Source organism: Drosophila elegans, unplaced genomic scaffold (assembly GCF_018152505.1).
Source record: "Drosophila elegans isolate 14027-0461.03 unplaced genomic scaffold, ASM1815250v1 contig_397, whole genome shotgun sequence".
In the NCBI taxonomy this organism is placed as follows: domain Eukaryota; kingdom Metazoa; phylum Arthropoda; class Insecta; order Diptera; family Drosophilidae; genus Drosophila; species Drosophila elegans.
In genome coordinates this window covers 3,862,042-3,888,802 of record NW_024545782.1, presented here as the reverse complement: position 1 = coordinate 3,888,802, position 26,761 = coordinate 3,862,042, and the positions used below count along the sequence as shown (strand labels likewise).

Sequence of the window (26,761 nt, the reverse complement as noted above, 5' to 3'; positions counted from 1 at the left end):
AGATGAATATGGATTTCAAAATATTTTCTTACACTTTTTTCTGTAAAAACATATGTTACAGTATATTGAGAATATTATGTTAACAAATTATAATCAGCTTAAATTTGAATTGAAAAACTAAAAAAATATCAAAGGTTTTGCAATCCTCTTTTGTTTGTTGGTAAGTAAACATTATGATGAAATAAAAGAAAAATGGTTCTTTGCCTCAAAGCGCGTGTTTTTAAGCACTGTATATTGTACCAACACTAGTATTTTGACCGCAACTGTACTTATAATGTTACATATAAAATATTACGGGTTTTCTGTGAAGGATAAATAGCCGATTTGTTGAAATTCAATTGGATGTCGAAAAACTTATTTATTTCCAAATGTTATGTTTAATTTTAAATTATTAAAAAATTATAATTAATTGACTAGCCATTGTAAGGTTTTGAGGTACAGGGAATACCCCATTCAAAAGTAACAGATGTGTGTACACTCTCAAAACGGGCACACTGCGGTATCATTCGAAAAAAACGACTACCAAGGCGCGTCGATCGTAAGCGTTGTGAAAAGATTGATCAAATAATAGTGGAATTCTGCAAAAAGAACTGATTGCGCTGTCGAAAATATCGCCATAAGGTAGGTGATTGACTGGACCGAACTCTTAAAGCTTTGAACTATAGGCAATTCGCAACTCGCAATTTGCATCAACTGGAGTCGTGCGTCCAGGATTCGTACGCACACAAGCACGCTCTGCAGCCATTAAAAAGGGCACTCGATTATGTCGGGGCTTAAAAAATTCCAAGACAACGAGGAATGGCGACAGAAACTACGAGCGTTTCTCATGGCAGATCGGTAAATACGACATCAGTCCCCTTCCTTGGATAGTGTTGCACTAGTGTTCGATTCCATAGATTGATTTGATTTGTATGACACCCCTTTTGAATGCCTGCATGTCAAAAACGAAATATAATTGTCCGAACATTCATATGAATTACTTAGTGTGAATATAATACTAACAGTTCTGTATTTCAGATTGCCGAAAAAACCCGTGAAAATGGATGAATCGAAGGATATGCGCTATAGTCTTGAGATCGATGAGGATCTGAGGAGACCTCTTGAAGCCCGGAAGAAGAAAATTGAGGCGGCAAAACCCGTCAGTCTCGCAAGCATCAATCTCAACGAGGAAACCATGTATGGGGGCGGATCCTTGGACCAATTGGATGACGGCGACGATAGCTTCAGTGCCTTTGAGCGAATGTGCGACAAGACGGGCTCCGACCCGGACAGCACTCTGTTCCAGTACCTGCACAGCGAGGACCGAAGCCAGGTTATGGCCAAGGCCAAGGATCGCAGTACCGATGATCAGAAGGAGATCGAGGCACTGCGTCGCATGCTCGAGGCAGTAGGCGCTGATGACGACCTGCTGGACAACGAGAGTCCCGTCAAGGGAGTGGAGTGCACCCAGCTGGAGGATGTAGAGGCGCCGTCGCGCTTCTGGGACAATACTCTCGCCGGCAACGATGATTCCGCGTCTGGGTCTGAGCCGAAGCACATGGCTAAGGTCTCGCCTGTCAAAATGGTGGGTCTGCTCCGCCCCTCGACCATCATCGAGGACAATGAACTGGAATCCGATGTATCTTCCCATATAAGCTTCCAAAGCGCTCGCACATTGAAGACAAACGCCTCTAGCTGCTACGAAACAGCCACGGATGGTTCCCTCAGTGGAACGCTCCTGAACGTCGATGATCTGTTCTACGCAGCAATTGCCAAGACCAAGCCACCAGAAATGTCCAAGGCGGAGGAGCTAGAGCTTTTGAGCGATCTTCACGGCAGTCTAAGGGAGCTGTCATCGCTTCCAATGCAGGAAGAGGAGGAGCCATTGGATGTCATGGAGGATACCATAATAGAGTTGTCCTCATCGGACGATGAGGAGGTGCAGCTCGTTTCAGAAGTGAAGCAGGAGGAGACCTCTTGCGTGTCCACTGTCGACGTGGATAATCCCCCTGAAAAGGAGCGATCGGAAAACAGCTTGGAAAACAAGGAGAACATGGAGAACTCGTTGCATTTTAACGATACCATGGAGGAAATGCAGTACATGATGGAAAAGGGCATGCAGTATATGGATATGGCTGGTGCAACGCCAACTGACACCGTCGTCAAATCGAAAAGCCCTGTGCTACCCAAGCAGAGCACGTTTGTGATTTCACCCAAACAAACGCCTAAAACACCCGCTTTCATGCAGCCACCGTTACCGCTGCGCTCTTGCAACAAGCCACACACAGCAGCAGCATTGCCCCGCAAGGGCAGTCAGCAGCAACTTAACATGGAGTGGACCAGGAAGAAGTTCTTTGACGCATCCTCGGGCATCCCTCAGCGTCGCCAGCAGCAAATGAAACAGCCGCCTTTCGCCAACATTGTCAGTCCCATCCGTGCCTACACACAGAAGTCGGGCACTGCTCCGCTGATGAGAACGTTTCGGCCCACAAGTACGGATATGCTCACCAGCTTGGCCATCAGTGAGCTGGAGCAAGAATCCCGCTTGTGTCAGATGAAGACTGTTTCCACCAAACAGGCCGGCACATGCGAGGCGAGTGGTGGGCTAGGCATTAAAGGAATCGATTCCACCGCACTTATGCTGCCCAAAAAGGCTTATATATCCTCGGAGATCAAGCACGTAAGTTGGAATTGTTTGTTTTGAATACAAAATCAAAAATTAGTAGCCTTTTAAATTTTTTTTTCAAAAATTTAATTTATTTAACTTAGTTAAATCCTAATCCTAGTTTTGTATACTTTACAAAACTTCTATTGTTTTAAAAATCAGCTCAGATATGGCGCGTTTTTAAACAGTGGTTTCGCATTTGGAGTGCAAAGCAGCCAAATTATATATATGGGTCATTGTTTTACAAACCGAACACCTTTTAATTAGTCACATTTTTGATTTGCCTGAAATTTTTTTACAGATGCTATGTGGGAAAAAAAGAAAGGGTTTTGTAAAAAAAATTTTTTTTTAGTTATAAAATTAACACATTTTGAAAAATACCACACATATCATAAAATACCCTTTAAATTAAATTTAAAATATTCGACTGTAGCGGTCCTATCGACTTCATTTCACTTGCATTTATTTCTCTAATACTTTTTTTAACCCAATAGGTTTTTAATTTCTTAAAAATAAAACAAATTAAGATTTTAAACAATTTTTTTAAGATCTTATCCGCTAGCTATTACTAAAATCGGTTTTAAAAAATTGTTGAATCCATTATTTTTATTAGAAGTAATCGCATTTTTTTTTATAAAAAACTAATTTTCTTTAACGAATTCATAGTAAAATTGAGATTTTTTTTCAACTCTTGACACTTGCGATGTACACATTATTAAAAATGAGTTTGAAATTACTAAACTGATATTGGTTTTTGGCTAAATTTGACATGGTTAATTCAATAGAAAAATGTGAAATTTTAAAACAACAATTAAAAGAATACAAGAACTACAAATGTTTAATTAGAGTGTCAGGCTTGTAATTTGTGGGTCATCAAATTTAACTCTGGTTTTTTCAGCGAATATTCTTTATATTTTTTTACATTGATTTACATTGAGTGTTTACAATTAAATTGTTGATTTTACACAAGCGCATAGTCGAAAAACAATAATAATCGCTTATAATCGCATATACTTCGGGTTATGGATTCTGTCATACACTTTCTAAAATATAGTTTTAATTTTATAAACATCTGATGACTTTATTCTGTTAACGTAGAGAACCGAGAATCATTGGGGAATATAAGAAAAATCGGTCAAATAAAGTTGTTTTTCAACATATACGCTTATAATTCGAGAGAAAACTGCAAAAAAAATGCCTGCATAAAAATTTAGTTGGTCTGTATGGCCACTGCTGGTCCTTAAGAAGGACAATATTGATGATTTTCATGTTATTTAGCCAACTAATTCAGTTAGTATACATTTACTGTTACTGTCAATAAATTAGACTTTTATTGCAGTACAGATAAATTATATCCAACCATGTTGGTAGTTGGTGTGCTAGAGCTCTGTGACTCAAAATCTTTGTAAATCACTTTTTTATTTAAATATATTAAATAAATATATTATTTCCTAAGTTGCCTTGCAACTTTTAAAATTATAGATACTTTTTTAAAGATTATACAATCCGAACGTGCTGATATATTTAGAACTCCTTTTGTTTAACAATTGCTTTCATTTGTCAGGTGGTGGACGAGCGTACTCCCATGCCCATGCCAAGCGTACCTCGGATTCAAAAATACCTGAACTCGGCCGTGGAACCCACTGTCCTTCGTCACGACGGCAAAATGAAAATGGCCGGTGAGACACCACGAACTCCGTCATCATCGCACATCCCACGACGGGCTAACCACAGCCTGGCTGATCTATCGCTAGCCTCAGGTGACGTGTCTTTGTACACGATTAGGGATGCACAAAAGTTTTAATGCCCTTAAAGTAACACACTCGCTTAGTTTTAATATTGCAACGATAATAAAAAATATTGTTTATGTAGTGCTAGTAAATGCCATCGTTTTCGTTTCATAAAGATAGGAGGATCACTGGTTTAGCGGCTGAGGACCTTTCCAGGCACGATTCACCTTGGACTCGGATGGCCTGCCCAGTTCAGTACAGATGTAGCGACCCACTTGGATGAGTTTGTCCAGGTTAACTCCTGTGCTAAGGCCCATTCCGTGCAGCAAGTAGACCACATCCTCTGTGGCCGCGTTACCAGACGCCCCCTTGGCATAGGGACACCCGCCCAGGCCAGAAACCGAGGAGTCCACCACCCGAATGCCGTAGTCCAGGGAGACCAGGATATTGCTCAGCGCCTGGCCGTAAGTGTCATGGCAATGCACGGCCAAATCTTTGGCCGGGACGGCCTTGGTCACCGCGTCCAGCATACGGCGCATGGTGCCGGGGGTGCCCACGCCGATAGTGTCGCCCAGGGAGATCTCGTAGCAGCCCATTTGATGCAGTGCCTCCACTACTTTGACCACAGCACTCGGCGCAACGGCTCCCTCGTATGGACAGCCAACCACGGTGGACACATAGCCCCGGACACGCACTCCGTTCTTTTCGGCTGCCCTAAGCACGGGTTTGAAGCGCTCGATGGCCTCGGCAGCCGTGCAATTGACGTTTTTCAGCGAAAACGCATCGGAGGCGGCTCCAAAGACTGCCACCTCCTGAGCGCCCGCTGCCAGAGCACTCTCGAACCCCTTCAAATTGGGCGTGAGCACTGGATAGCTGATCCCGGGCACTCTGCGGATTCCCCGCATCACCTCCGCATTGTCGCCCATCTGGGGCACCCATTTGGCGCTCACAAAACTGGTGGCTTCAATGGTTTGCAGTCCCGTCTCGGACAACTGATTTATCAGCTCGATTTTGGTGGCTGCCGGCAGCAGTTTGGGTTCGTTCTGGAGGCCATCCCGTGGACCCACCTCCACAATTCGCACCTGGTTGGCTGCGCTGGTAACCGCCGTGCGCTGTTAGTTTGCAATAGTTATTGTATAGTTAAATACTGATATTTTTATGAATTTACCTTTGCTATCAGAGAAGCTAGTGGGCGAATTTGAGCAATTTTCATGGCCAAATTTTGCAAATAAAAGTTACATATGACTCTTCTTCTTCCTTTTGCGGATAACAGCTGAGAGCAAAGAACTCACTCACAAGATCGATAACAAGCCAGATGTCGATAGCTTTATCGATTTTATTGAAAAGTCATCTCTAGCATGGACCGAATCATAATAATTGTTTGAGGGAAAACAAAAGTGTACATAAAAACAATAATAAAATCTAAAAAAAATCAGTTTTGTGTATTGAAAAGAATAACTATCTAAAGTTTTCTAAAACAAAAAAATAAAAACATACCTACTATTTAATCTGCAAATATTTCAAGTGGTACCCATTTTCTAAGCCCATGCTGTACATATTGTTTGTGAATTCAGCCGTTCAATTGTTGACACAACATTCCTAACAAATTCGGTACATCTTTAATTTAATGGAACTGAAGTCCATAGAAAACTCTTCACCGGAGGAGGAGGATGTGTTTCACTTTGAGTCCGAGCACCTCGCCCTTCGTGGCAACCAGTGCTATGCCAAGTTGCTGCGCACAATAGCTGTGCTGCAGGCTCAAAGGATTCACGTTCATAAGCAGATCGATGAGCTGGAAGCGACGCAGAAGGTCTTCTTGGATAACCCACAGCTGATGCTAGACAAACTGCGGAACAACGAGCCCTTGATATCGGATAAATACATCACAACGGCTGTGTTGCCGGAGTTGCCCACATTGAGCACCACTGATGAAGGAGGTGGGGTAAACGAGACTCCAGCGGGGGCTTCATGGACGCAACCGCCGGACGAGATTAGGGACAGGAGCGGCGGACGGTCAGAGAACTTCAACCGCTTGTGGACCAACGAAGAGCAGCGCCGTTTGGAGCAGCTGCTCATCCAGTATCCGCCGGAGGAGGTGGAAATGCGGCGATTCGCCAAGATAGCCAAGGCCTTGGGCAACCGCACACCCCAACAGGTCTTTAGCCGCATCCAGAAGTACTTTCAGAAACTGCACGACGCCGGCATGCCGGTGCCCGGACGGATTCCCAAGCACCGGAGGCCGGGGCTTAGTAAGCCCAAGGTCAACTTACGTAGGTCAACGTTCTTTCCCGCCCAAAACATATCGCTGCAAATGCCGGAAGACGAGTGCACACTGGATGACCTGCGTGTCCTATCTCCTGCCAACGAGATGCTCCTGATGCCAGCATCCTCGCAAATCAAGGTCGAACCTAAGACCGAACCCGAACCCGTAGATGCCGATCTGGATGCGGAGGCAAGGCGCAAGCAGGAATTGCGTCTCAAGCTTCTGTCAACAATCCACGACGAGAAGCAGCAGATCGAGAATGGTTACGAGCCCGATCCAATGGCGCCCAAGTGCGCCGAATGTGAGGAGTCGTCTGTCACCAGGACCCAATGGCGTTGCAATAGCTGTTATTGTCACCTGAATCTGTGCGGAGACTGCTTGGCCAGCCAGTTAATCGAAGGACGCTTCGAACACTTGAGCCACGAAATTGTGGTAGACCAAGAATCATGAAAGCGTAAGACTAGAAAGCAGGTTGGCTAAGATCGACAAGGAATGAAAAGATACGTATTCAGCATGTATAAATTCTTTGTATTAAAAAGTAATAAAATTAAATTTAGATCTAAATTAGAAGCTCACTTAATGGCGCGTTTGGGCAGCTGACTTCGGTAGGGACTGAAGGCGCTGGCGACGCTTAGCCTCGAACTCGGTGGCCAGCTGCCAGGTTTCATTGTCCAGCGACTCCTTTCCCCGGGCAATGCCCAGTAGCCGCGAAAGGACCAGCAATCCGTGCAGATCATCGGCATTACTTTTCACGTTTGCCTTTCGCATATCCACAAAGTCCTGCTGAATCATTTCAGTGTGCTCCTCGCTTACGCTAAAGCTGCTTATTCGTGCTGTGGTCAAATACTTTCGGAACTGCTGAAGGCGTGACGGTTGCAGATAATGGTGGGCTGCCTTTAGAGATTCGCCGATGAGTTCTACGGCCTTAGTATCTGCGTTGATGGGCATCACGAAATCACTCTAAAAACGATAAAATATTGTTGAACTAATAGTAAAGTATTCATGTTGTTTGCTTTGACACACAAAATGAGTTATGTTATCAAACAGTATAAATTACTGCTGAAATCCTTACCGGTAACATACTTCGTCCTTCACTAAGGACGAGAATCGGGATGTTCGCGTGGTAGTCGATTTGGTAATACTGGAAGTCACACTTAAGCTCCTGGTTGTTGATGAGATGTGCCAAGTGCTGGATGGCACGAACGCCATTGGCCTCCAGCTTGCCCTGATGCATGCACGTCTCATCGAGCACGAGATGTGTGTGGGGCGCCAACTGTAGTACGCCGGAGACCAGCTTGTTGGTCTCATAGTCCTTCCTGTAATTGTATCCAGTTTTATGTCTTAAATGCTTTTAAATACTGTGGAGTTTCGCCACTCACTTTGGGGCGAACGTAGCCGTGTTCATCGTCTCCAGGGTCATGGGCAGGTAATGACTGGCCGGCAGTAGAAGCTCCAGAATATCGTACAGCTTAGTTGTGTAAGACTCCAGGCATTGCTTGGGCAGGTTACAAATGTTTAGGGCAAACTTGCCGATGCTCTGCATCTCGGAACGACTGTAGACCGTTGAAATCAAATGAGAGAGCAAATATTCGGCAGCCAGGTCGTCGTCAAACAAGCACAGTTTTAGCAGCATACGCAGGTCCTTGTGAACGGCCAGCTGGGAGGAATAAGCATCTTCACATGGCTCCATTGGCTGCCGCAGGCTCTCGTCCAGCAGCGGATTGGCATGCGGCAGCATCTTGACGCCAAAGGCATGGATTCGCGGAATGAGAAACGGCGATGGATGAGCCGCCTGCAACTCACTTAGGTTTTCACAATCGTCAACGTCCAGGCTGGCGGCGTCCAGCGAGGCATCCACCGACAGAAAGCCAACAAAGTCCACTAGAGAGTTGAGCTGGTAGGTGTCGAAATCCTCATAAACCTTCACCATGCAGGCCATGCTCGGGCGATCAGGCAGTGGCGAATTGAGCAGATACTCGGTACCGAGAACAGAAGTACCCGAGGCAGCAATGGGCTCATTTTCCGCCTGGATTTCCTTCACACATGGCCGCTTGATGGCTGTCTCACTTGATCCGTCCACCTCCATGGCCTGCTCTTCGTCCAGGGCGCGCTTCTTGGCCGAGCTGGGAGATTCGGCCAGACTGCACAGCTCAATCTGGGGACAGCACTGTCTCTCGTGCTCCTTGCTCCAATCATTCAGACCCGGCACGGACACAACGAACATGGTTCGCCTCTCGCCATGCACGTTGCCCTCGGCGTTGTAGTCGATCTCCTCACCAGTGGCCAGTTTCAAGCAGTCTCTATACTTTCCGGCCTGCAGGCGCTTGCCACCACCCGGGGACTTCACCTCGTAGCGCTCCAGGTAGATCTCCGGATCCATCATGTCCCGGATCATGCCCCGAAACCGCACCAGAGACTGATCCTTCAGTTTGTGCAGTGGCGTGTAGTTCAGCAGGGGAATCGAGTGCCAGCGGCTGGGGTCCTTGAGCAGGTTCTTGTGTTGGGCGTCCAGTTCATCGGGCGTGCTGGGCAGATCCATGGCACAGGGCATTGTTTGAATCGTTTACGAATGAAATTGCTAAATTACTTTAAGAGCAGCAAAAAGCAGCTGCTTTTGGCGCGCCAATATCGGATAGAAGCATTTCGATTGCGTTCATCGAAGCGTCTATCGATAGCAGATGTATCGATTTCTTGGGAATCCAGGGCTACCGAGCCTCTGCCGCAGAACGGATGTAGAGGCGGATGTGGACATCCGCAAAAAGTGTACAATTCTTGGGATTTGCCAATGCCCCAGAAACATGAGCAAGAAGAGCAATGTGTGGCAGTTCTTCTACAAGGCCTCCGACACGGTGGCCACCTGCTGTCTCTGCAACAGAAACTACTCGAGGAAGGGACGCGGCACCACCTGCCTGCGGAACCATCTGAAGAGCAAGCACCCAGGAGAGTTCCTAACTCTTTCCGAAGACATAAAGTACTTGGACCTGGTGAAGAGGGAGATCTCCAACAGCTCGCCCCAGCATCCCACGGCACAGTTGGAACTAAACTTGCACGTAAGTGGGATAAAATAGGTGGTCCATTAGAAGATGTCTTCGTTAATAGCCAAATAGTTTGACATGGGAGTTGATACCCCGATTCTATAAGTTTTTAGTTTCACAACATCGCGCCTGTTTTAAAAAAATATTTTAGGCTTTATTACAGAAGTTATTATTATAAATAGGGAATTCTAAAATGTTGCTCAATAAGCAGGTCTAAATTGTGGCAGTAGCGGAGGCGGATGTAATATCCGCATTGAGTCCCGCTAAATATTGGAATAGCTAGATGTTGTTGGTTGGCTAATTGGTCCGTAATACATAAAAAATGTATGGAATAGTTATCTATTGGGGCTCAAAACGATTTGTAACACATACTCTGGCTGAGTTTATTATAATTTCAGTAAAAACGCAACGCAGTGAAGGGCACATTGCCGACCCTATAAAGTATATATTCTTGATCAGCACACCAGACGATTCGATTTAGCCAAATTCGTATGTCTGTCCGTCCAGCCTACACAAAGTAGCCTCTCAACTTTAAAGCTTTTTTGATTAAAGTATTTTAAAAAGACTTCTTTCTATTGCAGGTAGTGTATAACTCGGAACGGGCCGGATCGGCCTACTATATCAAATTGCTTCAATAGGATAATTAAAAAATAAAGAAAAGGGAAATAAATGCTCTAACTTTGTTCGTAAGATTATTAATGGTTTATTATTTCAGAATAAGGTATTTATTTCATTAAAATTCGACGACTATATTATATAGATCCTATGAGATTATCAAAAAATATTGTTGTTTTAACGAAATTTTTCTTTTTGCAATAGCTGCAATGGTATATAAACTTTGGCTTGCCTAAGATTATATTAGTAATGGTTTATTATTTCAGAATAAGGTATTTATTTCATTAAAATTCTACGACTATATTATATAGATCCTATTAGAACCTATAAGATTATTAAAAAATATTGTTGTTTTTCAGAAAATTGTGTTTCTGCAAAAGTATATAAACTTTGGGTTGCCTAAATTTGCTTCCATTATTGTTATAACTATTTAAATAAATTGAAATTTCGTTAAACTTACATTTTAGGAAACAGATCCAGATCCTCTGGACACTGAAGGTGTTTCCTGCGTGGCCCGCTGTGATGAAAAGTTGGCCCTGATGCTTCTAAACCACTCCTTTGGTGTTATCGAAGAACCCGGGTTCGTAAATTTTGTGAGGGTGCTGCAGCCGAGGTATGTGATCCACTCAAGGAGCTACTATGAGAATATACTGTGTAAGGATATACACAGGAAAATGCAAGAGCACATACAGCAGCAGATGGATCAGCTGGATGTCATCTCTTTGTCCACCAGTCTTTGGCGTGGTGACAAAGGTGGAGGACTGCTGAGCCTGTCTTGCTCTGGAATATCAATGGATTTTCAGTTTCACCGCCATGTATTGAAGTGTGAGGCCTTAAATTACGAAAGGACTTCTAAGGTGGCCTGTTGCATTCGGGATATTCTGATACCCAGCCTGACGATGGAGGTTCCCAAAGAGAAGACCCACTGCATCATCAGGGACGAGATGACGGCTCTGCCAGGATCACTGCCCGATTGCAGTGTAAATCGTCTGCAAATGTGCGTGAGATTTGCCTTACAGTCGAACGAGTTGCTTCAGAATCTGGCATCGAAGTGCAAGCAAATAGTTGACCATTTTGCCTCTTGTAAGATGGCCCAAGATCATCTGAAATTCATTCAAGAGATTCGCCTTACAAGGGATCCGTGTGCACTCGTACCTCAGGTTCCTTTTAAATGGAATTCCACCTTCCAGATGATGGCCAGCGTGTTCAGGATGAAAGATGCCATTTCGCTGTACTGCGAGGAGTATAGTTTGGTTCAAATATATCCAGATGAATGGATAGACATTGACTTGTGCAACAAAGTGATGCAGCCTTGTGAGGAAATCATCAGGATCTGGAGCAATCCATCAACGACAACATCATCGGTAATTCCACTAGTGGCCGCTTTGCGAGATTCCCTTCGAACAGATGTCCACAATTTTGTGTCCTCCGTGGTAAGACTTAACTGTTGTTTTTTTTTTTTTAAATATACATGTAATTATTTAATGAATTTGGATGCATAGACCATTTGCAGTTTCGCCAGAAAGCTGCTTGAAGAGCTGGAAATGAAGTTCTCACATGTCACCAGCGATATCAAATTTTTGATGGCCACCTATTTGGATCCAAGATACAAGCAAGCCTTCTTTACCGAGCGAGAGGAGCAGTTGGTGGCCAATGAAGTTTTGCAGCTGCTTACCAGAGCGCAAGAAGATCGCCATGGGCAGCCGCCTATGAAAACATCGAAAGTAACATCGTCTAAAAATGATTCAAAGATTGACAGCATACTTGACAATATGCTGACAACTGGTTGCACAAATACCCAGCTGGCAACAACATCGTTCGGCTCCCAGTCGCAGATAAAAAATCTACTATATCTATACAACTCTGAGCCTCGAATAGATAGAAACATGGATCCCTTGATGTGGTGGAGGACAAACATCAAATACAGTTCCATGTATGCCATTGTTAGAAAATTTCTATCAGCCCCAGCCGCAAGTGTGGCTAGTAAAAGCTTGTTTAGGCAATCTGCACACTTGTATGGCGATATTCAAGCGGGATTGAGCTCCGAAAATGCATCCAAAATATTGTTCATAAAGTCTAACTTTAGATATTCGGACAGCAGTGAGTAAAGTAAATGATAAAGGGTATACACTTTAAATACTTTATGTACATATGTATGTTAAGCTTTAAACTTAAAACTACTTGATCGCCCGGATAGTTTTGCTTTGCCCTTAGCCGAATGGGTCCGATCGGGTCCTAGCCCCTGTAATCGGGATCATTGTGTTCCTCTTCGTCTTCCTCCTCCTCTTCTTCCTCATCTAAATTATAAATACATTTTTAGTTTTGTTGATGTAATAATGATGTAGTAATAAAAACTATGCAAATTACCATGATCCCGACGTTTACGTGTGTAGGCCCTCTTGCTGGCGACCGGCACTTGATCCGTTTCACCATGCAGCAGGGAATTGCGATATAAGATCAGCGGCTGCCATTCCTCAGCTCTGCTGGATGGCATGGCGGGCGGTATGATCTTATCCAGGAAACCCATGATAACCTTCTTGTCTTGCTTGAGCAGCTTGTAGTTGAACTCGTTCAGAACCTCTAAGAACAGAAGACGTGTTGGGGCTCGCACTGGATCATCGGGTTCCTTGTTGGCCGCAAAATAGATGCCACCGCGGTGAATGGCGGCCACTGATTCGCGATTCTTAATAGCATCAAAGCCAAATGTAAGAGTAAAACGCTTGGCCAACTCTTTGAGGTCCCCAAACTCTTGTGAGCTCTTTGAAACTATGCCATCCTCATTCTGCTCCTGCAGACTCTTAAAAACCGTAATGAGGCTCAACAGTAGGGTCATGGCGAAGTTTACTTTGTTTATCTCACGAGCCTTGCCCAAAGTGGCTTTGATTATGTCACCATAATCGTTGTAGCACTAAAATATATATAAATAGTTTGTTATAAATTGCCTAATGTTTCTCGTGTGTCGAAACTCACCTTGACATAATATTTAAAAATGCTGGCAGCTCGCATTGTTGGTATTATATTATACACTACCAACTTGCAGTAACACGCCAAGAAGTTGCGTTTTTTATGCAATTCCTCGATTCTCGTTTCATCCTGGGCCACATCTTGTTTTAGCGAAAACACATAGTGCTGCACAAAGTTGTCCAAGATGAGATGCTCATCCATTCGCGACTTGTACTCCAAACAGCGAATATGTTCGATTTCGCTGCGAGCCAACTTGTCAGAGAAGATGATCAAAAGATCGCAGATGGACTGATATGCCTGCAAAACGCAAAAACTGTAATGTTTTCTAAAGAGTCTACTTTTCTTTCATGACGAACCGCCTCTTGAATCTGCACTGTGGGTCCATCGCGGGTTAGCTCAAAGCAGGCTGCCATGAATGTATCCAAATTGCTTCGCAGCTCGGCAACCACTGCGGCCACATTGAGCGACTCGCAGTCGTTCTCCACGTAGTAGAGTCCCCAGCTGATTGAGAAGTAGCAGGCCTCTATGCAATAGGCCAATGCTTCGTTGGGCAGACAGCGGTCAACGTTCTCCTTGGACTGCGCCTCCTCGACGTCTTGAAACAGGGACTTGAACAGATCCCAGGGATTGAGGTTGTGCGAGGAGTACAAGATAGAGACGACCTTGAGGGTAATGGTTATGTTGTAAATGTCATCCTCGTTAGGGGTCTCTTCGCCTGCAAAAACAATAGATTTTATAAAAAACAGTAATTAAATTCTAACAGGTATAAATATGCAATAAATAAATTTACCTTGAATGAGGTTCCGCCACTCCTCAATGACGTCCTTGTACTTGTTCACCGCACTCTCGATTATATTGGATCTGGCGATGTTGCATCTAGTGTAGGTGGCACTTCCCTCGGCACATAGACATTCGAGCGTTTTTGCGCATGTTTCCAGCACCTCGCGGCCCGTGTGCATGCTCATCACCTGGTTGATGCGATCTAGCAAAGCTTGTAGGTTGCCCTCCTGTCGATTGGTGGTGTACAGATTGAGATCGAAGTACTGGGGAACTGCTAGGAGGTTTGCCAGCTTCTCGCTATCCGCCTGATACTTTTCCAGCAGCGATGGCAAAGTGACAATAAAATGTTCGGTCAATTTGGCCTTTTCATCTTGTATAGCCTTTAATTCCTTGGCACTAAGCGTAAATTTTCGATTACTAGCGCGTCCGACCGGGATTTCTCCAGTGGCTGATTGCTTAACGCTGCTGACCATGATCTCGATGAGCGTCGACTCCTGCTTGTTGTCGAGGACCTCCTCGTTGGGACCAGGCTCTTCCAGCAGCAGGTCCGTCATACACTCCCAGTCCCTAACCATGTCATTGCTGTCTATGAAGGAGTCCACGAGATAGGCGCCATGCTCGTGAAGCTCGGACTCGATGAAGAACTGCACCAAATCCCGAACCAGCGGTGTGTTGGGCATACGTAGTTTGCCACGTTTGGTCTTAGTCTCCTCCATGTCAGCAGTTAAGTGAAACAAGCGAACGTTTAAGAACTCGGCGGCTGCCTGAGCCACACCACGATGAGAGGAATAAACCAACTCGTAGACGATTTCACAATCCTTGTCAGCCAAAATCTCTGGGTGGATTCTGGCAATAATAATTAATATTTCGTTAGATTAACATTGGATTGGATTACAGTGTAATTAATTTAACTTACTTTAGAATACTGATCACCAGCTTGACGGCATGAACGGACACCTCAAACTCCTTGTCCAGAGTCATGGCCACAATCCTGTCCTTAAACTTGGACGTAAACAATTCCAGTTTGCCCTTGAGCTCCTCCTTCTCGTATAGCGGCAGCAACGACTGCAGACAGCGCAGACGCACCTCCCCGATCTTGTCGTGGAGTGTCCAACCGATGTACTTTAAGTACGAGTCGTCCAGAAAGTTTTGCGGATAGTTCTCCATCCAAATGCCGATCTCAGCCATACAAATGGCGCGTATGTCTGGCAGACTGTCTCTGTATCGGTGGACAAACACAGACTTAAACATGTAGGTCAACATGCTTTTTATTTCGTCCATATTCTCTTCCAATTCGGACCTTTTAGTCATTAGTGAGTCCAAGCGATCGGAGGCACGGCGATCGCGAGACTAAAGGAAATTGAGGTTAGCTATAGAATATCAGTATTTAATTGCACTCCCACCTTTACGCGTTCAGCTTCAAATTGTTTCGCAGCATTGTCGAAGTTATTTGAAACGAGCAGGGCCACATCCACCAACGCAGTCATCAGTTTCATGGCCGCCAAAGTGGCCGTGTGGCGAAAGGCTCGCACCTGCGAGTCCGACAGTCCAGTAAGCAGGGAAATTACGTTATCCATCAGAAACTGGTCGTAGATGATGGAGTACTGGCACTGCTTTACCAGAGTTTGCACAAAATCGCAGAAATTGTTTTTGAACTTTCGCCACTGTGTTCCGGTCATGATCAAAGGATATTCTCCGCTTTCCTGGAATATTAAAAGCGTTTTATAAAAGATACTTGCTGGATGTTTCCAGTGGACTTACCTCGTCAAACTCCTCAGTCATACGTCGGATGATAGCTGTGTGATCCACAGGATACTGTATATCCTCTGAGATCTTGCCCTTGCAGCCGCTGGCGTTTATGAAAAACTGCATCAGTGCGACCAGCGCTGTTTCCCGGTTGGCTTTGTACTGCTCAATCCACTGGTCCACAATGCTCTAAAAATTTGAGGCCCAAATATTAATTGTTCAACTGCAAGGCAAAGGGATTTCTTACGGCAATGGGATTCTTGGAATGGCGAACAATGTAGTAGAGACTGTTCTCGTCCGTGGTTATCTCCCGCTCATTGTCGATCCGCTCGTGGTGTCCCTTGTCCACGGGTTCCTTACGCGGCCGCTCAACGCGTTCCTTGCGCTCGGTTGGTCCCTTACGGGTGGCTGGAGTCTTTCGTTTGCGTGCGATTGGCGCGAAAAAGTCATCCTCGTCGTCATCAATTATTGGGGGTTTGTCCCGTACTCCGCCCCGGGCCCGCAATCTGGTCATCCGCTTGGTGGGACTATCCGCATCCGAAGTGCTTTCGTTCAGAGCATCGCTAAAACAAATAATTCACATTATTAGGCAAATTGTTATTGTGTGGGATTGCAGTGCGTTGCACCTATGCAATTCCTCGTACTCCGGAGGCGGATCATCCATCCGTATGCGCTTTCCCCCGCGACGCGCCATCATGGTAAGTATTTGACTGGATCCTGATTTGTGTATTTGGACCTACACCATTAAATTTTAAACAAATCAACACAATTTTGGTCAAAAGCGTCCGCTTGTTACAAGTGATGGCACTACTTTGCAAAAATACAGCCCGAAAATTATCGATAGTCGCGGTGGTGAACGAGGGCTGTACTTGCTAACAAATATTTAAATCCTCTGATATATATTAAAAATTCAAAGAAATATTATTAAACCACATATTATCTGCATATTATTTAATAGCATTCCAGTTTAGATTTTTAATTTTTTTCTGCCGTGTTATAATAGCTGTGCAGCCCTGTAATAAATGCACTCATATATCGATAACAGCAACTTGCGGCTACGCTACACCAAAAGAAAGAAGAAGAACCAAAACAAGATTTTACCAAGCTAAATCATAAACAAATCAAAAGCATTTAAGTATGACAGACTTTGGAGGAGATTCCGGTGGCCGGTTGAAGGGCGTGACCATAGTAAAGCCCATTGTCTATGGTAACATAGCGCGATCCTTCGGTAAGAAGCGCGAGGAGGATGGACACACGCATCAGTGGAAGGTCTACTTGAAGCCCTACTTCAACGAGGACATGTCAATTTATGTGAAGAAGGTGCACTTCAAGCTGCACGAAAGCTACGCCAACCCGAACCGGATCGTGGTGAAGCCACCCTACGAGATCACGGAGACGGGCTGGGGGGAATTCGAGGTGGTAATCAAAATCTACTTCAACGATCAGTCGGAGCGCCCGGTTACGTGCTACCACATCCTGAAGCTCTTTCAGTCGCCCGTCGTCGACGGCGAGCTCACCTCCAGCACCACCATGGACACCAAGAAGGGTCTGGTCTCGGAGTCATACGAGGAGATCGTCTTCCAGGAGCCCACCCAGATCATGCAGCATTATCTCTTGCTCTCGGAACAGAGCGCCAACGGACTCTTGTCCCACGACACTGACTGTAACTACAAACAACTCAATGCACTCGTGTTAATTTAACTTTAATATCCACTTTTTTAGTTGAAGAAAAGAAGACCAAAACGCTGGACAACATTGTCAATGTGAAACAGAAGGTCAAAGGGGAGATCGTAACACTTAAGGACAAACTGAAGCTGGCACGGGAGACCATTTCCAAATTCAAGGCAGAATTGGCCAAGGTGCAAAAGCAACCTGCGTAATATATGTATGTCCATCATTTAGGCAGTCAGTTTCATTTATGTGTAATGGTTTTAAGTTTCTATGTGTAAGTTATTAAAATGAGGAAATCAAAATTTTCTGGTTACTTCAATCGCAATTCTGAATTTTTAATATTTTATTAAGATTTTCTTGGCAAGCAGTACAAATTCGAACTAATCGAAATCCCGGACTTAAACTATTTTTTTACAGTTTGTATTGCGATTTATATCGATGGCTATCGATGTGGAAAGTTTTCGATCAGCTGAAACTTTGTCAAAAAGCAATTAATATCAAGATGGGGAGCATCGTTAACTTGGATGACAAGTGCCTACTGTAAGAGCACAGGCCTTTTTAATATTGAGCATAACTACGAATTACTTTCCTTATAGTAAAATTATAGAGTACCTAGATCTTGAAGAACAACTAGATCTATGGCAGGCTACTGAATCTATTTCCCGATTGAATAAAGTTTTATCATGCTTCTGGCAGAGCCATAAGAAACACGCTTTACACCGGAAATCATTTGAAAATAGGGCGGAACTTCTTCATAACTTTCTGCAGTGCATCAGTCCTACAATAGTGAACTTAACTCTCAAAGACTTTCCCGTAGATCAGCTTTATGCTTTCCGCAGTCACAGTTTTCCGAACGCGCGGATACTAGACTATTCGGGAGTAATATCCAATGTCAACGAAGATTTGGAGTCTCTGGTGAATTGCTTTCCCCTCATAGAGTCCTTTAAAATATCAGTTGACGGTGAGGACCCAACATTAGAAATAGTCGCTGGTCATCACGTCGCCAGATGGGAGAACCTCCGCAGACTGGATATAATTGGCGCTTCCAGACACTGGAACACAAAATGTTTTCAGGAAATATGCAACAGATTGCCGCTCCAGTTTTTGGCCGTCGCATGGAGAGACTCGGAGGAAGACGACTATGTGGAGGCTATATCGAAGTTACAGGAACTTGGCGATCTGCAATTGGAACTTGATCTCCTCAGCAGGGAAAGCACGAGCATGCTGTTGAGTTTGCCAAAGCTGAGAAGATTGCGCTTTGATGAATTCGAAGATGTGGAATGTTTACTGGAGCATATGGCCGAACTTCGAGGACAGGACGTTGTCGCACTTAACGTAACGAAAACTTTTGGCTGTGGCTCAATCCCAACCGCTTTCAAAATGTGCGAAAAGTGTCCATCATAAATGAAGGAGTTGTGGAGGGAATATGGTGTGAACAAAGTTTTTACAACAATATCATTGAATTTCCTAGATTAATGGAGTTGTACCTGGAGGACATAACCATTTGGCAGACAGGCGATGCATTTTGGGAGATGATTTCCTCCTGTCCACAGCTCCAACTGTTACATTTGCAAAACCACGAGATAGAGGATCGATTCTCAGAGTTCAGTGCATCGACCATGGACAAGGCTTTATGTCGGCGAAATGAGCCTTTGGTCATACATTTTTCGAATACTTCTCATAAAGATTTGGTAAGTAATTACATTGCTTTTCTTAGAATATGCTTAATGATCGTAATGTTAGTTTTTATTTGGAAGATTTTGCAGCATTTTAGTCATGTTAAGCTAGAGATTTTCTTTTAAGTCATTAAGAATGCTTATCCAAATCTGTCCGGCGGACTTGTAGAACTGGAATTTACTCCTAGAAACATTTTGTAGCCCAACAATTGTATATATAAATTTAAAAGAATATATATGATATTTATTATTATAAGTTTAAAGCTTTCTGCATAATAATATAAGTTCAAACGAGCCGGATCAGACGAAATATAGCTCCCATTGGAATAACGAAATAAAAAAAACATTTAAAGAATAACTTTAAAATCCCATTAAAACAATCTTAATATTAAAAAAAATTATTGAAAAAAAATTATAGGTTCTCTATTAAAAAATTTTTCAATTCTTTGGGATATAGAAATGGATAAATAATAAAGAATAAAGGTTTAAATTTGATTGAAATTGCAGAACTATATCAAATAGCTACAAAGGAACTCGACTAATTCAGCTGAACATAATATATTATTAATAATTAAAGTTTAGTTGGTCTATGAATATAATATATAACCTCCGGCTTGAGAATAAGTGCAACATTTACCAAAATGCAATAAATAAATAAAAAGTTCACTTAATTCGTTTCCATTTCCGGATTAGCATGGACTGTTTACATTTACATAGTAGGATGTAATTATTTATTTTTTAATGAAAAAGAATTTCCCGAACAGCCCAGTGCTCCAGAAAATCCTCCAATGAAAAATAACAGAGCAGACAACTTCATTTTCAGTTTGCATTTGAGTTGGAATTCGCACTTCAGGGAATTTCAAAGCAGATCTGCGCTTCTACTAATATTAGCTAGGCGTGCAAAAATGTAGAGGGTGGCCATGAACCCATTTATAATTTTTAATTTTTTCATTTGTTTTTCTGAGTGTTCCAATGGGAGCCCTTTGATATAGATACTCGATCCGGCTAAAAATAAAGATAAAAATGTTTATAAAAAACATGTAAATATTAGCACGCCCTAATGTACATATGTATGTTGGGGAGTACAGTGTATGAATGCGTACCTAGATTTAATTTTGTAGTACTCTTTATCTGAAAGTAGCTTATTTCGTGCAACTTAATTCGCAAATTGATTGTTGATTTGTTTAATTCTCCCTTTTTGAGCTCATTATAAGCTATGGGCTGTACTTGTACTTGCTCAATATCGGTAAAAATCGTTATCTTTGGTTTTTTATCGCAAATTTCCTAGTATGACATTTATCAACAAAAGATCTAGTTGAAGTACAAATTTTATGTTTGTTGTTTGCATGAAGAAAAAATTTAACAAGATAAAGATAGAAATCGTCTATCATTTTAAATCGAGCGCCTGAGTAATTAGGGCGAGTTGGTAGTACTACACGTAGCGATTTAAATTTATAGGGATGAACAAACTTGCGTAAAGAGTTTCGATGTACTATCGCATTCGTCGATGCTATTGATTTATAGCCTAGTTACACTCACGCACATCTGCTATCGATATCGGAATAGAAGCAATGAAGCAGAATAGCCTTTACACTTGACTGACGTGCTTCATTGCGATTTAACAGCTGTTCTTTATTTTGATTTGTCAAGGTTGGAATTTTCAAGAAATGTGAAGCTTCGATTTCCACAGAGCACATCCACCTTCCACCTTCGTCAAAACATAAACCAAATCAGCAGGTAAACGATCTTTGGGCTATAAATATTTAGAAAGCATCGAGTTAACACTCGACTCACTTTTTCCAATCTCTATCTGCCTATACAAAACCTATTTAAGAAACTGTGACTAGAACGCGATGTCGCAATGAAGTAACCCAAGTGTAAATAGGCCTTAACTATCTGTAGTTCTGAAATATTAAACCTTTACTTCGAAGTAAATTAAAAAAAAATGTAAAACCGAATTAAAATTTGTTTTCATTTAATTTTTTTTCCGATTGTTTCTATGAGAGCTTCTATCAATCTATTATCGTTCCATTTTGATCAAAGTTAAACTGTAAGTTTGCAATATTAAACCATTAATTTACATTTATTAATATTTCTGCAGAATTTCCAACAACTCAGAAGTTAAGTCGTTTAGGGATTACCGAATAAATTTTCTTAAACTGGAAGTGTAAACAACCTTTTAAGACATACAAATATACATATATATCTAGTTGTCCAACCATACGGATGTCTACTGTAGCGCGGTGAACCGGTGAGTTTTTAACCAGCGATTTCCACTGGTTCACCGGCGAACGAATCAATGCAGGTGAACCAGCGTCGCGGTTCAAAATCCAGTTCCAGCATCCCCACAGAATAATAAATGCCATTGTTTATTTGACTTGTTGAGTGCATGTGCTTGTCCGGTGGCTTCGGGGCCCGATCAAAGCCTGAATTAAAGATACATTGATTTTGCGGACCTGCATCGTTAACGTGTAATGTGCATAAATAACGATTCCACAGGCGCACACACACACACACACACACACACACAAATACATACATATAAGCCATAAGTGATGCGCGATTGTCGAGAGTAAAAATTCTTAACTGCGCAAACGCAAACGCGTTTCATCACCCAGAACCACGCGAAAAACCTAGAAGCAAGGTAAGTTGACCAGTTTTCCCCTGTTTCGGGGTCTGGCACGTAATAGTAATAATATTTTCGGGTGAACCCCGTCAATTGCAGCAGCCCCTTCAATGACGCTGCTCACGTCCTCGCTGCTGCTCATTTCGCTGCTGACGTCGCGGCTCGAAGCAATTCCGGTTTTGGATAAGTCCCCCGCACATCCCTCGCCGGGCGTGCGAATTCTTCGCGCACCCGAATCTTTGGTGGCGCCCCTGGGAGACGAGGTGGTGCTGGAGTGCGAGACTAGTTTGCAACCAGAGCGCTTCGAGTGGAGCCACCGAACTGGCAAATCCCCAGGAGCCGCCTTTAAATACCTGCGCACAGGCAATGCCAAGGCGAATGTCTCCCAGGAGGCGGCCATCTCGCGGCTCAGGTTGCTCGTCCGACCGGACACTCTGGGGGAGTACCGCTGCATCGGCTGGTTTGGTCCGCTGGTTGTAACCTCCACCACAGCCCGACTGGAGCTGGCCAGCACCAGGCTAGTGGGCGGCCAGGACGCGGAACCATCCCTCCAATGGCGGGTGACTGCCGGGAACTCTGTGCTCTGGCCTTGCGGACAGCAGGTGCAATCCAATCCAGCCGCCAGCTGGTCTTACTACCGGAATCGAGTGGAAATTAAAGCCGAATTCGCTGGAACCAATGGAAACCTCTTCCTAAGCAACGTATCCGCCGAATCCTCAGGCAGCTACTCTTGCCAGGCCACGAATCCTGCCTCTGGCGAGAGAATCCAGCTGGCCGCCTCGTTGCAACTGCAGGTTACATCAGCCCAGAGGTCGCAAAGCAGTTCCCCGCATTGGCTGAAGGGGCAGCCCAAATCCCAAATGGTAACCGGTCGAGAAGGAAGCTCGCTCCTGCTGCTGTGCCCTGGAGTTGGCTCACCGCCACCCACTGTTGTGTGGAGCAGCCCCGATGTCGTTGGAGCTGTTAAAAATAATCGCTCCAAAGTATTTGGCCATGCTCTGGAGATATCCGACATCCGAGTTGAAGATGCAGGCACCTATATCTGCTTTCAGGACAACGGAGTGCGTCCCGCGCTGGAGCACTACATACAGGTGCGCGTGGAACGGCCGCCGCAGATTGTGCGGCCACCTTGGGCGAATCTTACCAACGAGGGTGAACGTCTACAGCTGGAGTGCGAGGCCACGGGAGTCCCTACGCCAGAGATCTACTGGCTCCTCAACGGACACAGCAGCATTGATGACACGGAGGCTGAGCTCTCCAACAACTTACTGATACTGCACAGTGTCCAGAAGCGTCATGCCGGCTATGTTCAGTGCTTTGCCCGAAATAGTCTGGGAGAGCACAGTGCGGGTACACTGCTGCAGGTAAATCCCAAGCAGATCCAAGAACCCCGAGAATCGGGGGGAACCCACCGACCGAAACCGAACCAGGGTCCCAAGCAGAAACAGATGTTTCCACCATCTCCCCCGAACGTGACCCGACTCACCGACGAATCCGTGATGCTACGCTGGATGGTGCCCCGCAACGATGGATGGCCAATCGTCATCTTTAAGGTGCAGTACCGTATGATGGGAAAGCGCAAGAGCTGGCAGACTACCAACGACAATATACCCTACGGAAAACCAAAATGGAACTCCGAGATGGGCAAGAGCTTTACGGCCTCGGTGACTGACTTGAAGCCCCAGCACACCTACCGCTTTCGCATTCTGGCCGTCTACTCCAACAACGATAACAAGGAAAGCAACACGTCGGCCAAGTTTTATCTCCAGCCCGGAGCAGCCCTGGATCCGATGCCGGTGCCGGAGCTACTGGAGATCGAGGAGCATTCGGAAACGGCGGTGGTATTGCACTGGAGTTTGGCCAGCGATGCGGATGAACGCCTGATCACCGGATACTACGCCTACTATCGCCCCTCGTCCTCAGCGGGCGAGTATTTCAAGGCCACCATTGAGGGAGCGCAGGCGAGGAGCTTTAAAATTGCGCCCTTGGAGACGGCCACCATTTACGAGTTCAAGCTGCAGTCCTTCAGCGCCGTCTCCGCATCCGAATTTAGTGCCCTCAAGCAGGGACGCACACAGCGACCCAGGACCATCACCACGGAAGAGCCAACTCTGCAGCCGGGCGACCGGGACACGACAACTCCCAGTCACAACGAGACCTTCAGCATGAGTCCCATGTTGACCGGCACAATTTGCGGTGGTGCAGTGCTTATACTTCTGCTGATCAGCACTTGTTTGTGTGTGTGCCGGCGAAAGAGTTCTCGCGGCAGGGGAAACAATCAGAACAAGCCACGACTGGCTGAGCTGCGGGAAGATTTCGTGCCACTGGGAAACTGCTCGCCCTCCAAGCAGCGCCAGCGAACCCGACACATACACATTACCTTGAATCCGCTGGCCCAACAGCAGCAGCAGGCGATGGAGGAGAAGAACGACAGCGACCAGGATGTGGCTTACTATCAGCGACAGTCCAGTTACGACTACGATCCCGGCCTGCGGAGAATGTCCTCCTCCTCGCTGCGTCGCTCACAACGCACGCTGGAACGTGCCGCTGGCAGCAATGGCTCCAGCAACGGCAACAACAACAATCTGAATCAATCCGCAGAGGTGGGACCTGTCGACAATCCCGGAAAGCCGGGCCGAGTACTTATGAAGCGTCCCCGACTGTCCAGTCGCTCCGAGAACCTATCTTCGGGAAGCCTCAACAGCGTTGGCGTGTAATCGCAATCTCGTGATCTTTAGTCCGTACATCCCTACGCCCGATGTATTATGCTATTCCTCTACCTCTGTTTTATCTACCACTTTGAATGACAAAACCTTTACTGTTTGTACTTATACGTATACCACATAGTGTTAAGACTTCAATAGGCATCTCTAGATTTATGCATGCTTGATCGTTTAAGAACAGCATTATGTCCATTCTATGGTAAGTCTTCCAAGTTTCGCGATAAGATCAAAATCTGTACTGATAGCTTCTTAATGACCATTACAAAAATGACAATAAAGCTTGTAGCTTCATTTCTTTTAATAATATTCAAATCCTTTGAAATTTTCAAAATTGAAGGGAATACAAAATGTTTGTTTTTGTAACATTTTTATTGATCTGTCTTTTGGTAATTCATTTGTAATTTTAAAGATATTGTCTCCAAATCCAATTGATTGTGGAAAGCAGTCCATGTAGAAGATTACTATAAATCATAACCATTCATAACAATACCTAGTCAGTTTGATTAACTTTAATTGCAAAAAAAAGAATCTGTCAGATTCCCGCCAAAAATTCAAATGCAATTTGAACTAAAATCACAAATTATGGTATATGACAAGGTGCCGCGGTATTTTTCTGCGAGTGCAATGGTATGGCGTTAGGGATTTTATCGATAAGCAAAGGCGTTTGGGATTTAATAAGCTGTCAGCTAAAATAATTGGGTCGTCGTCAAAATTTCTATTAGTATCGTTTTTTCTTTACATATTTTGGCCGAGTAATCAAATGAAGCGATTAAGCTAAGGACGAAGCTGCTCTAAACCCGCACCGAACGTAAGCCCCGTTGGTAAAGTCCTAGAGATCCCCAAATGCACGAGTTTCCATTGTTTTTGCAGAGCCCGCAGCAGAGGGCCTGGCCTCAAAAACAATAGAAATCATAAATTCGCAAACGGACTGGGCAGGATGTCGAACCTATCCGTGGGCCAGATGATAATAGACGCGCAGCGCATGGCCAGCCGGGTCAAGGACCTGGACGCCCTGGGCACGGCGCTCCTGGAGGAGGCGGAGACGAACAACAGGCTGGTAGAGAGCCTGCGCCAGTACCAGGACGACATTGAATCCCTTAACCGCATCTCGAACAACAAGACCAACGCGGACATGGTCAATCGCATCCAGCAGCAGAACATCAACAGCTCGGAGATCCTCAAGGAGAACCGTGAGCTGAAGATCTGCATCGAGGACTACGAACGCGTCATGGAGCTGATGATGCAAAAGTACCGCGAACACACCGTCTCCAAGGTCCTGGACAGCAAGTTCAGCTTCAAGGAGCTGTACAACGAGCGCATGTGGCAGGTGATCCGGGAGCAGCGCGAGAAGATCAACGAAATGGCCGCCGTAATGCAGCGGGCGGCCAGTGTGGACGACGGCGTGGTCCAGCGGGAGCTGCAAACCATTTCCCAGCTGCGTCTGGAGAACGAAACTCTGCGGGAGCTGCTTCAGATATCCAAGCAGTACGGCTCTGCCCAGCGACCAATCCGCGAGAGCGACCATCTGCTGGAGGAGAAGGCCGTGCAGACGGACAGTCCGGCGGACGACTCCGCCGACGACCTGTCCATATCGGGCGCCTCAGTGGAGAACATAAACAACAACTCGGTCATCCAGACGTACTGCAGCCCGGAGCCGCCCGCGAAGGCCATCACCGCCGTCGCCACCAGCACATTCAACACTGCCCCAGTTCAGAGTCAAAGTCAAAGTGAATCAGAAGCACCCGCCGTGGCGCTGGAAACTGCTGCGACCGCTGAGCAACCGGAGGCCAATGAGAACAACAACGGACCTGCAGTCAATCCAACCAGTGCGCCGCCGCCAGTGACGACAGCAAACGAATCAGACGAGGATCAAGCGACTGCAGCGCCCGCAACATGATAGGCGCAGGTGCTCCACGTTCTTGATTCATTTCTTTCCGAACGCAGCGCTGTTTTATCTTATTTACTCACCCACTCAAAAAACAGCACGCGTATGGAGAGGGCACACATAACCTGCATTAGAACTTAGCGATTGATAATCTCTAAGTAATTTATACATACGCATTACAGCATAATGTCCATAAGCATTGTAAACAATGAAATTCATCATTTAATGGAAGGTAAACCCACTCACACACACACACACCAATGTAATGTACAATGTACTCTGTCGATTTTATGATTTCTAAATAAATTCAATAACAAATCGAGGATTAACCAGAAGCTTGTGCATTCTAATAAGGTCACATATAATTTGAATAAAAAATGTATTTAATTACAATGTAAAATTA

At 44.8% G+C, this 26,761-nt stretch overlaps 10 protein-coding genes across 14 annotated transcripts; 7 read left to right on the top strand and 3 right to left on the bottom strand.

Annotated features, from left to right (window-relative positions):
• The first annotated feature begins 492 nt into the window (after positions 1–492).
• Positions 493–4,526, top strand: LOC108135237. Of its 2 annotated transcripts, none has more exons than XM_017255900.2 (3): positions 493–621; positions 1,018–2,659; positions 4,209–4,526. In XM_017255900.2, the coding sequence occupies exons 2-3, from the start codon at positions 1,040–1,042 to the stop codon at positions 4,446–4,448; spliced, it is 1,860 nt and encodes a 619-aa protein (XP_017111389.1). In that variant the 5' UTR covers positions 493–621; positions 1,018–1,039; the 3' UTR covers positions 4,449–4,526. The 2 variants fall into 2 exon arrangements, with proteins under 2 accessions (XP_017111389.1, XP_017111388.1); XM_017255899.2 differs by having other exon boundaries at positions 493–837.
• Positions 4,476–5,665, bottom strand: LOC108135241 (hydroxymethylglutaryl-CoA lyase, mitochondrial). Its single transcript, XM_017255903.2, has 2 exons — positions 5,543–5,665; positions 4,476–5,486 (listed from the first exon to the last, which is right to left on the bottom strand). Exons 1-2 carry the CDS (start codon positions 5,585–5,587, stop codon positions 4,560–4,562), a joined length of 972 nt encoding a protein of 323 aa, XP_017111392.1. The 5' UTR covers positions 5,588–5,665; the 3' UTR covers positions 4,476–4,559.
• A 61-nt stretch (positions 5,666–5,726) lies between these two features.
• On the top strand, positions 5,727–7,201 carry LOC108135240 (ZZ-type zinc finger-containing protein 3). Its single transcript, XM_017255902.2, has one exon. The coding sequence runs from the start codon at positions 6,002–6,004 to the stop codon at positions 7,085–7,087; it is 1,086 nt and encodes a 361-aa protein (XP_017111391.1). The 5' UTR covers positions 5,727–6,001; the 3' UTR covers positions 7,088–7,201.
• Positions 7,145–9,280, bottom strand: LOC108135238 (mini-chromosome maintenance complex-binding protein). Its single transcript, XM_017255901.2, has 3 exons — positions 8,017–9,280; positions 7,710–7,953; positions 7,145–7,597 (listed from the first exon to the last, which is right to left on the bottom strand). The coding sequence occupies exons 1-3, from the start codon at positions 9,186–9,188 to the stop codon at positions 7,214–7,216; spliced, it is 1,800 nt and encodes a 599-aa protein (XP_017111390.1). The 5' UTR covers positions 9,189–9,280; the 3' UTR covers positions 7,145–7,213.
• A 72-nt stretch (positions 9,281–9,352) lies between these two features.
• Positions 9,353–12,659, top strand: LOC108135273 (E3 SUMO-protein ligase ZBED1). Of its 2 annotated transcripts, none has more exons than XM_017255951.2 (3): positions 9,353–9,687; positions 10,755–11,720; positions 11,790–12,659. In XM_017255951.2, exons 1-3 carry the CDS (start codon positions 9,436–9,438, stop codon positions 12,393–12,395), a joined length of 1,824 nt encoding a protein of 607 aa, XP_017111440.1. In that variant the 5' UTR covers positions 9,353–9,435; the 3' UTR covers positions 12,396–12,659. The 2 variants fall into 2 exon arrangements, with proteins under 2 accessions (XP_017111440.1, XP_017111441.1); XM_017255952.2 differs by lacking the exon at positions 11,790–12,659 and having other exon boundaries at positions 10,755–11,284; positions 11,478–11,537.
• On the bottom strand, positions 12,393–16,586 carry LOC108135272 (cohesin subunit SA-1). The gene is made up of 10 exons (XM_017255950.2): positions 16,404–16,586; positions 16,025–16,340; positions 15,793–15,966; positions 15,435–15,734; positions 14,948–15,381; positions 14,042–14,877; positions 13,608–13,966; positions 13,258–13,548; positions 12,655–13,195; positions 12,393–12,584 (listed from the first exon to the last, which is right to left on the bottom strand). Exons 1-10 carry the CDS (start codon positions 16,472–16,474, stop codon positions 12,523–12,525), a joined length of 3,384 nt encoding a protein of 1,127 aa, XP_017111439.1. The 5' UTR covers positions 16,475–16,586; the 3' UTR covers positions 12,393–12,522.
• Positions 16,587–16,830: 244 nt separating this feature from the next.
• Positions 16,831–17,773, top strand: LOC108135198 (YEATS domain-containing protein 4). Its single transcript, XM_017255820.2, has 2 exons — positions 16,831–17,440; positions 17,500–17,773. Exons 1-2 carry the CDS (start codon positions 16,915–16,917, stop codon positions 17,655–17,657), a joined length of 684 nt encoding a protein of 227 aa, XP_017111309.1. The 5' UTR covers positions 16,831–16,914; the 3' UTR covers positions 17,658–17,773.
• Positions 17,774–17,935: 162 nt separating this feature from the next.
• LOC108135277 lies at positions 17,936–21,345 on the top strand. 2 transcript variants are annotated; one of them, XM_017255957.2, is made up of 4 exons: positions 17,936–17,988; positions 18,045–18,830; positions 18,920–19,139; positions 21,226–21,345. In XM_017255957.2, the coding sequence occupies exons 1-4, from the start codon at positions 17,951–17,953 to the stop codon at positions 21,247–21,249; spliced, it is 1,068 nt and encodes a 355-aa protein (XP_017111446.1). In that variant the 5' UTR covers positions 17,936–17,950; the 3' UTR covers positions 21,250–21,345. The 2 variants fall into 2 exon arrangements, with proteins under 2 accessions (XP_017111446.1, XP_041564725.1); XM_041708791.1 differs by lacking the exon at positions 21,226–21,345 and having other exon boundaries at positions 18,920–19,310.
• Positions 21,346–21,451: 106 nt separating this feature from the next.
• LOC108135276 (interference hedgehog) lies at positions 21,452–24,779 on the top strand. Of its 2 annotated transcripts, none has more exons than XM_017255956.2 (2): positions 21,452–21,768; positions 21,853–24,779. In XM_017255956.2, exon 2 carries the CDS (start codon positions 21,861–21,863, stop codon positions 24,465–24,467), a length of 2,607 nt encoding a protein of 868 aa, XP_017111445.1. In that variant the 5' UTR covers positions 21,452–21,768; positions 21,853–21,860; the 3' UTR covers positions 24,468–24,779. The 2 variants fall into 2 exon arrangements, with proteins under 2 accessions (XP_017111445.1, XP_017111444.1); XM_017255955.2 differs by having other exon boundaries at positions 21,850–24,779.
• A 354-nt stretch (positions 24,780–25,133) lies between these two features.
• LOC108135294 (FGFR1 oncogene partner 2 homolog) lies at positions 25,134–26,761 on the top strand. Its single transcript, XM_017255978.2, has 2 exons — positions 25,134–25,281; positions 25,344–26,761. Exon 2 carries the CDS (start codon positions 25,411–25,413, stop codon positions 26,368–26,370), a length of 960 nt encoding a protein of 319 aa, XP_017111467.1. The 5' UTR covers positions 25,134–25,281; positions 25,344–25,410; the 3' UTR covers positions 26,371–26,761.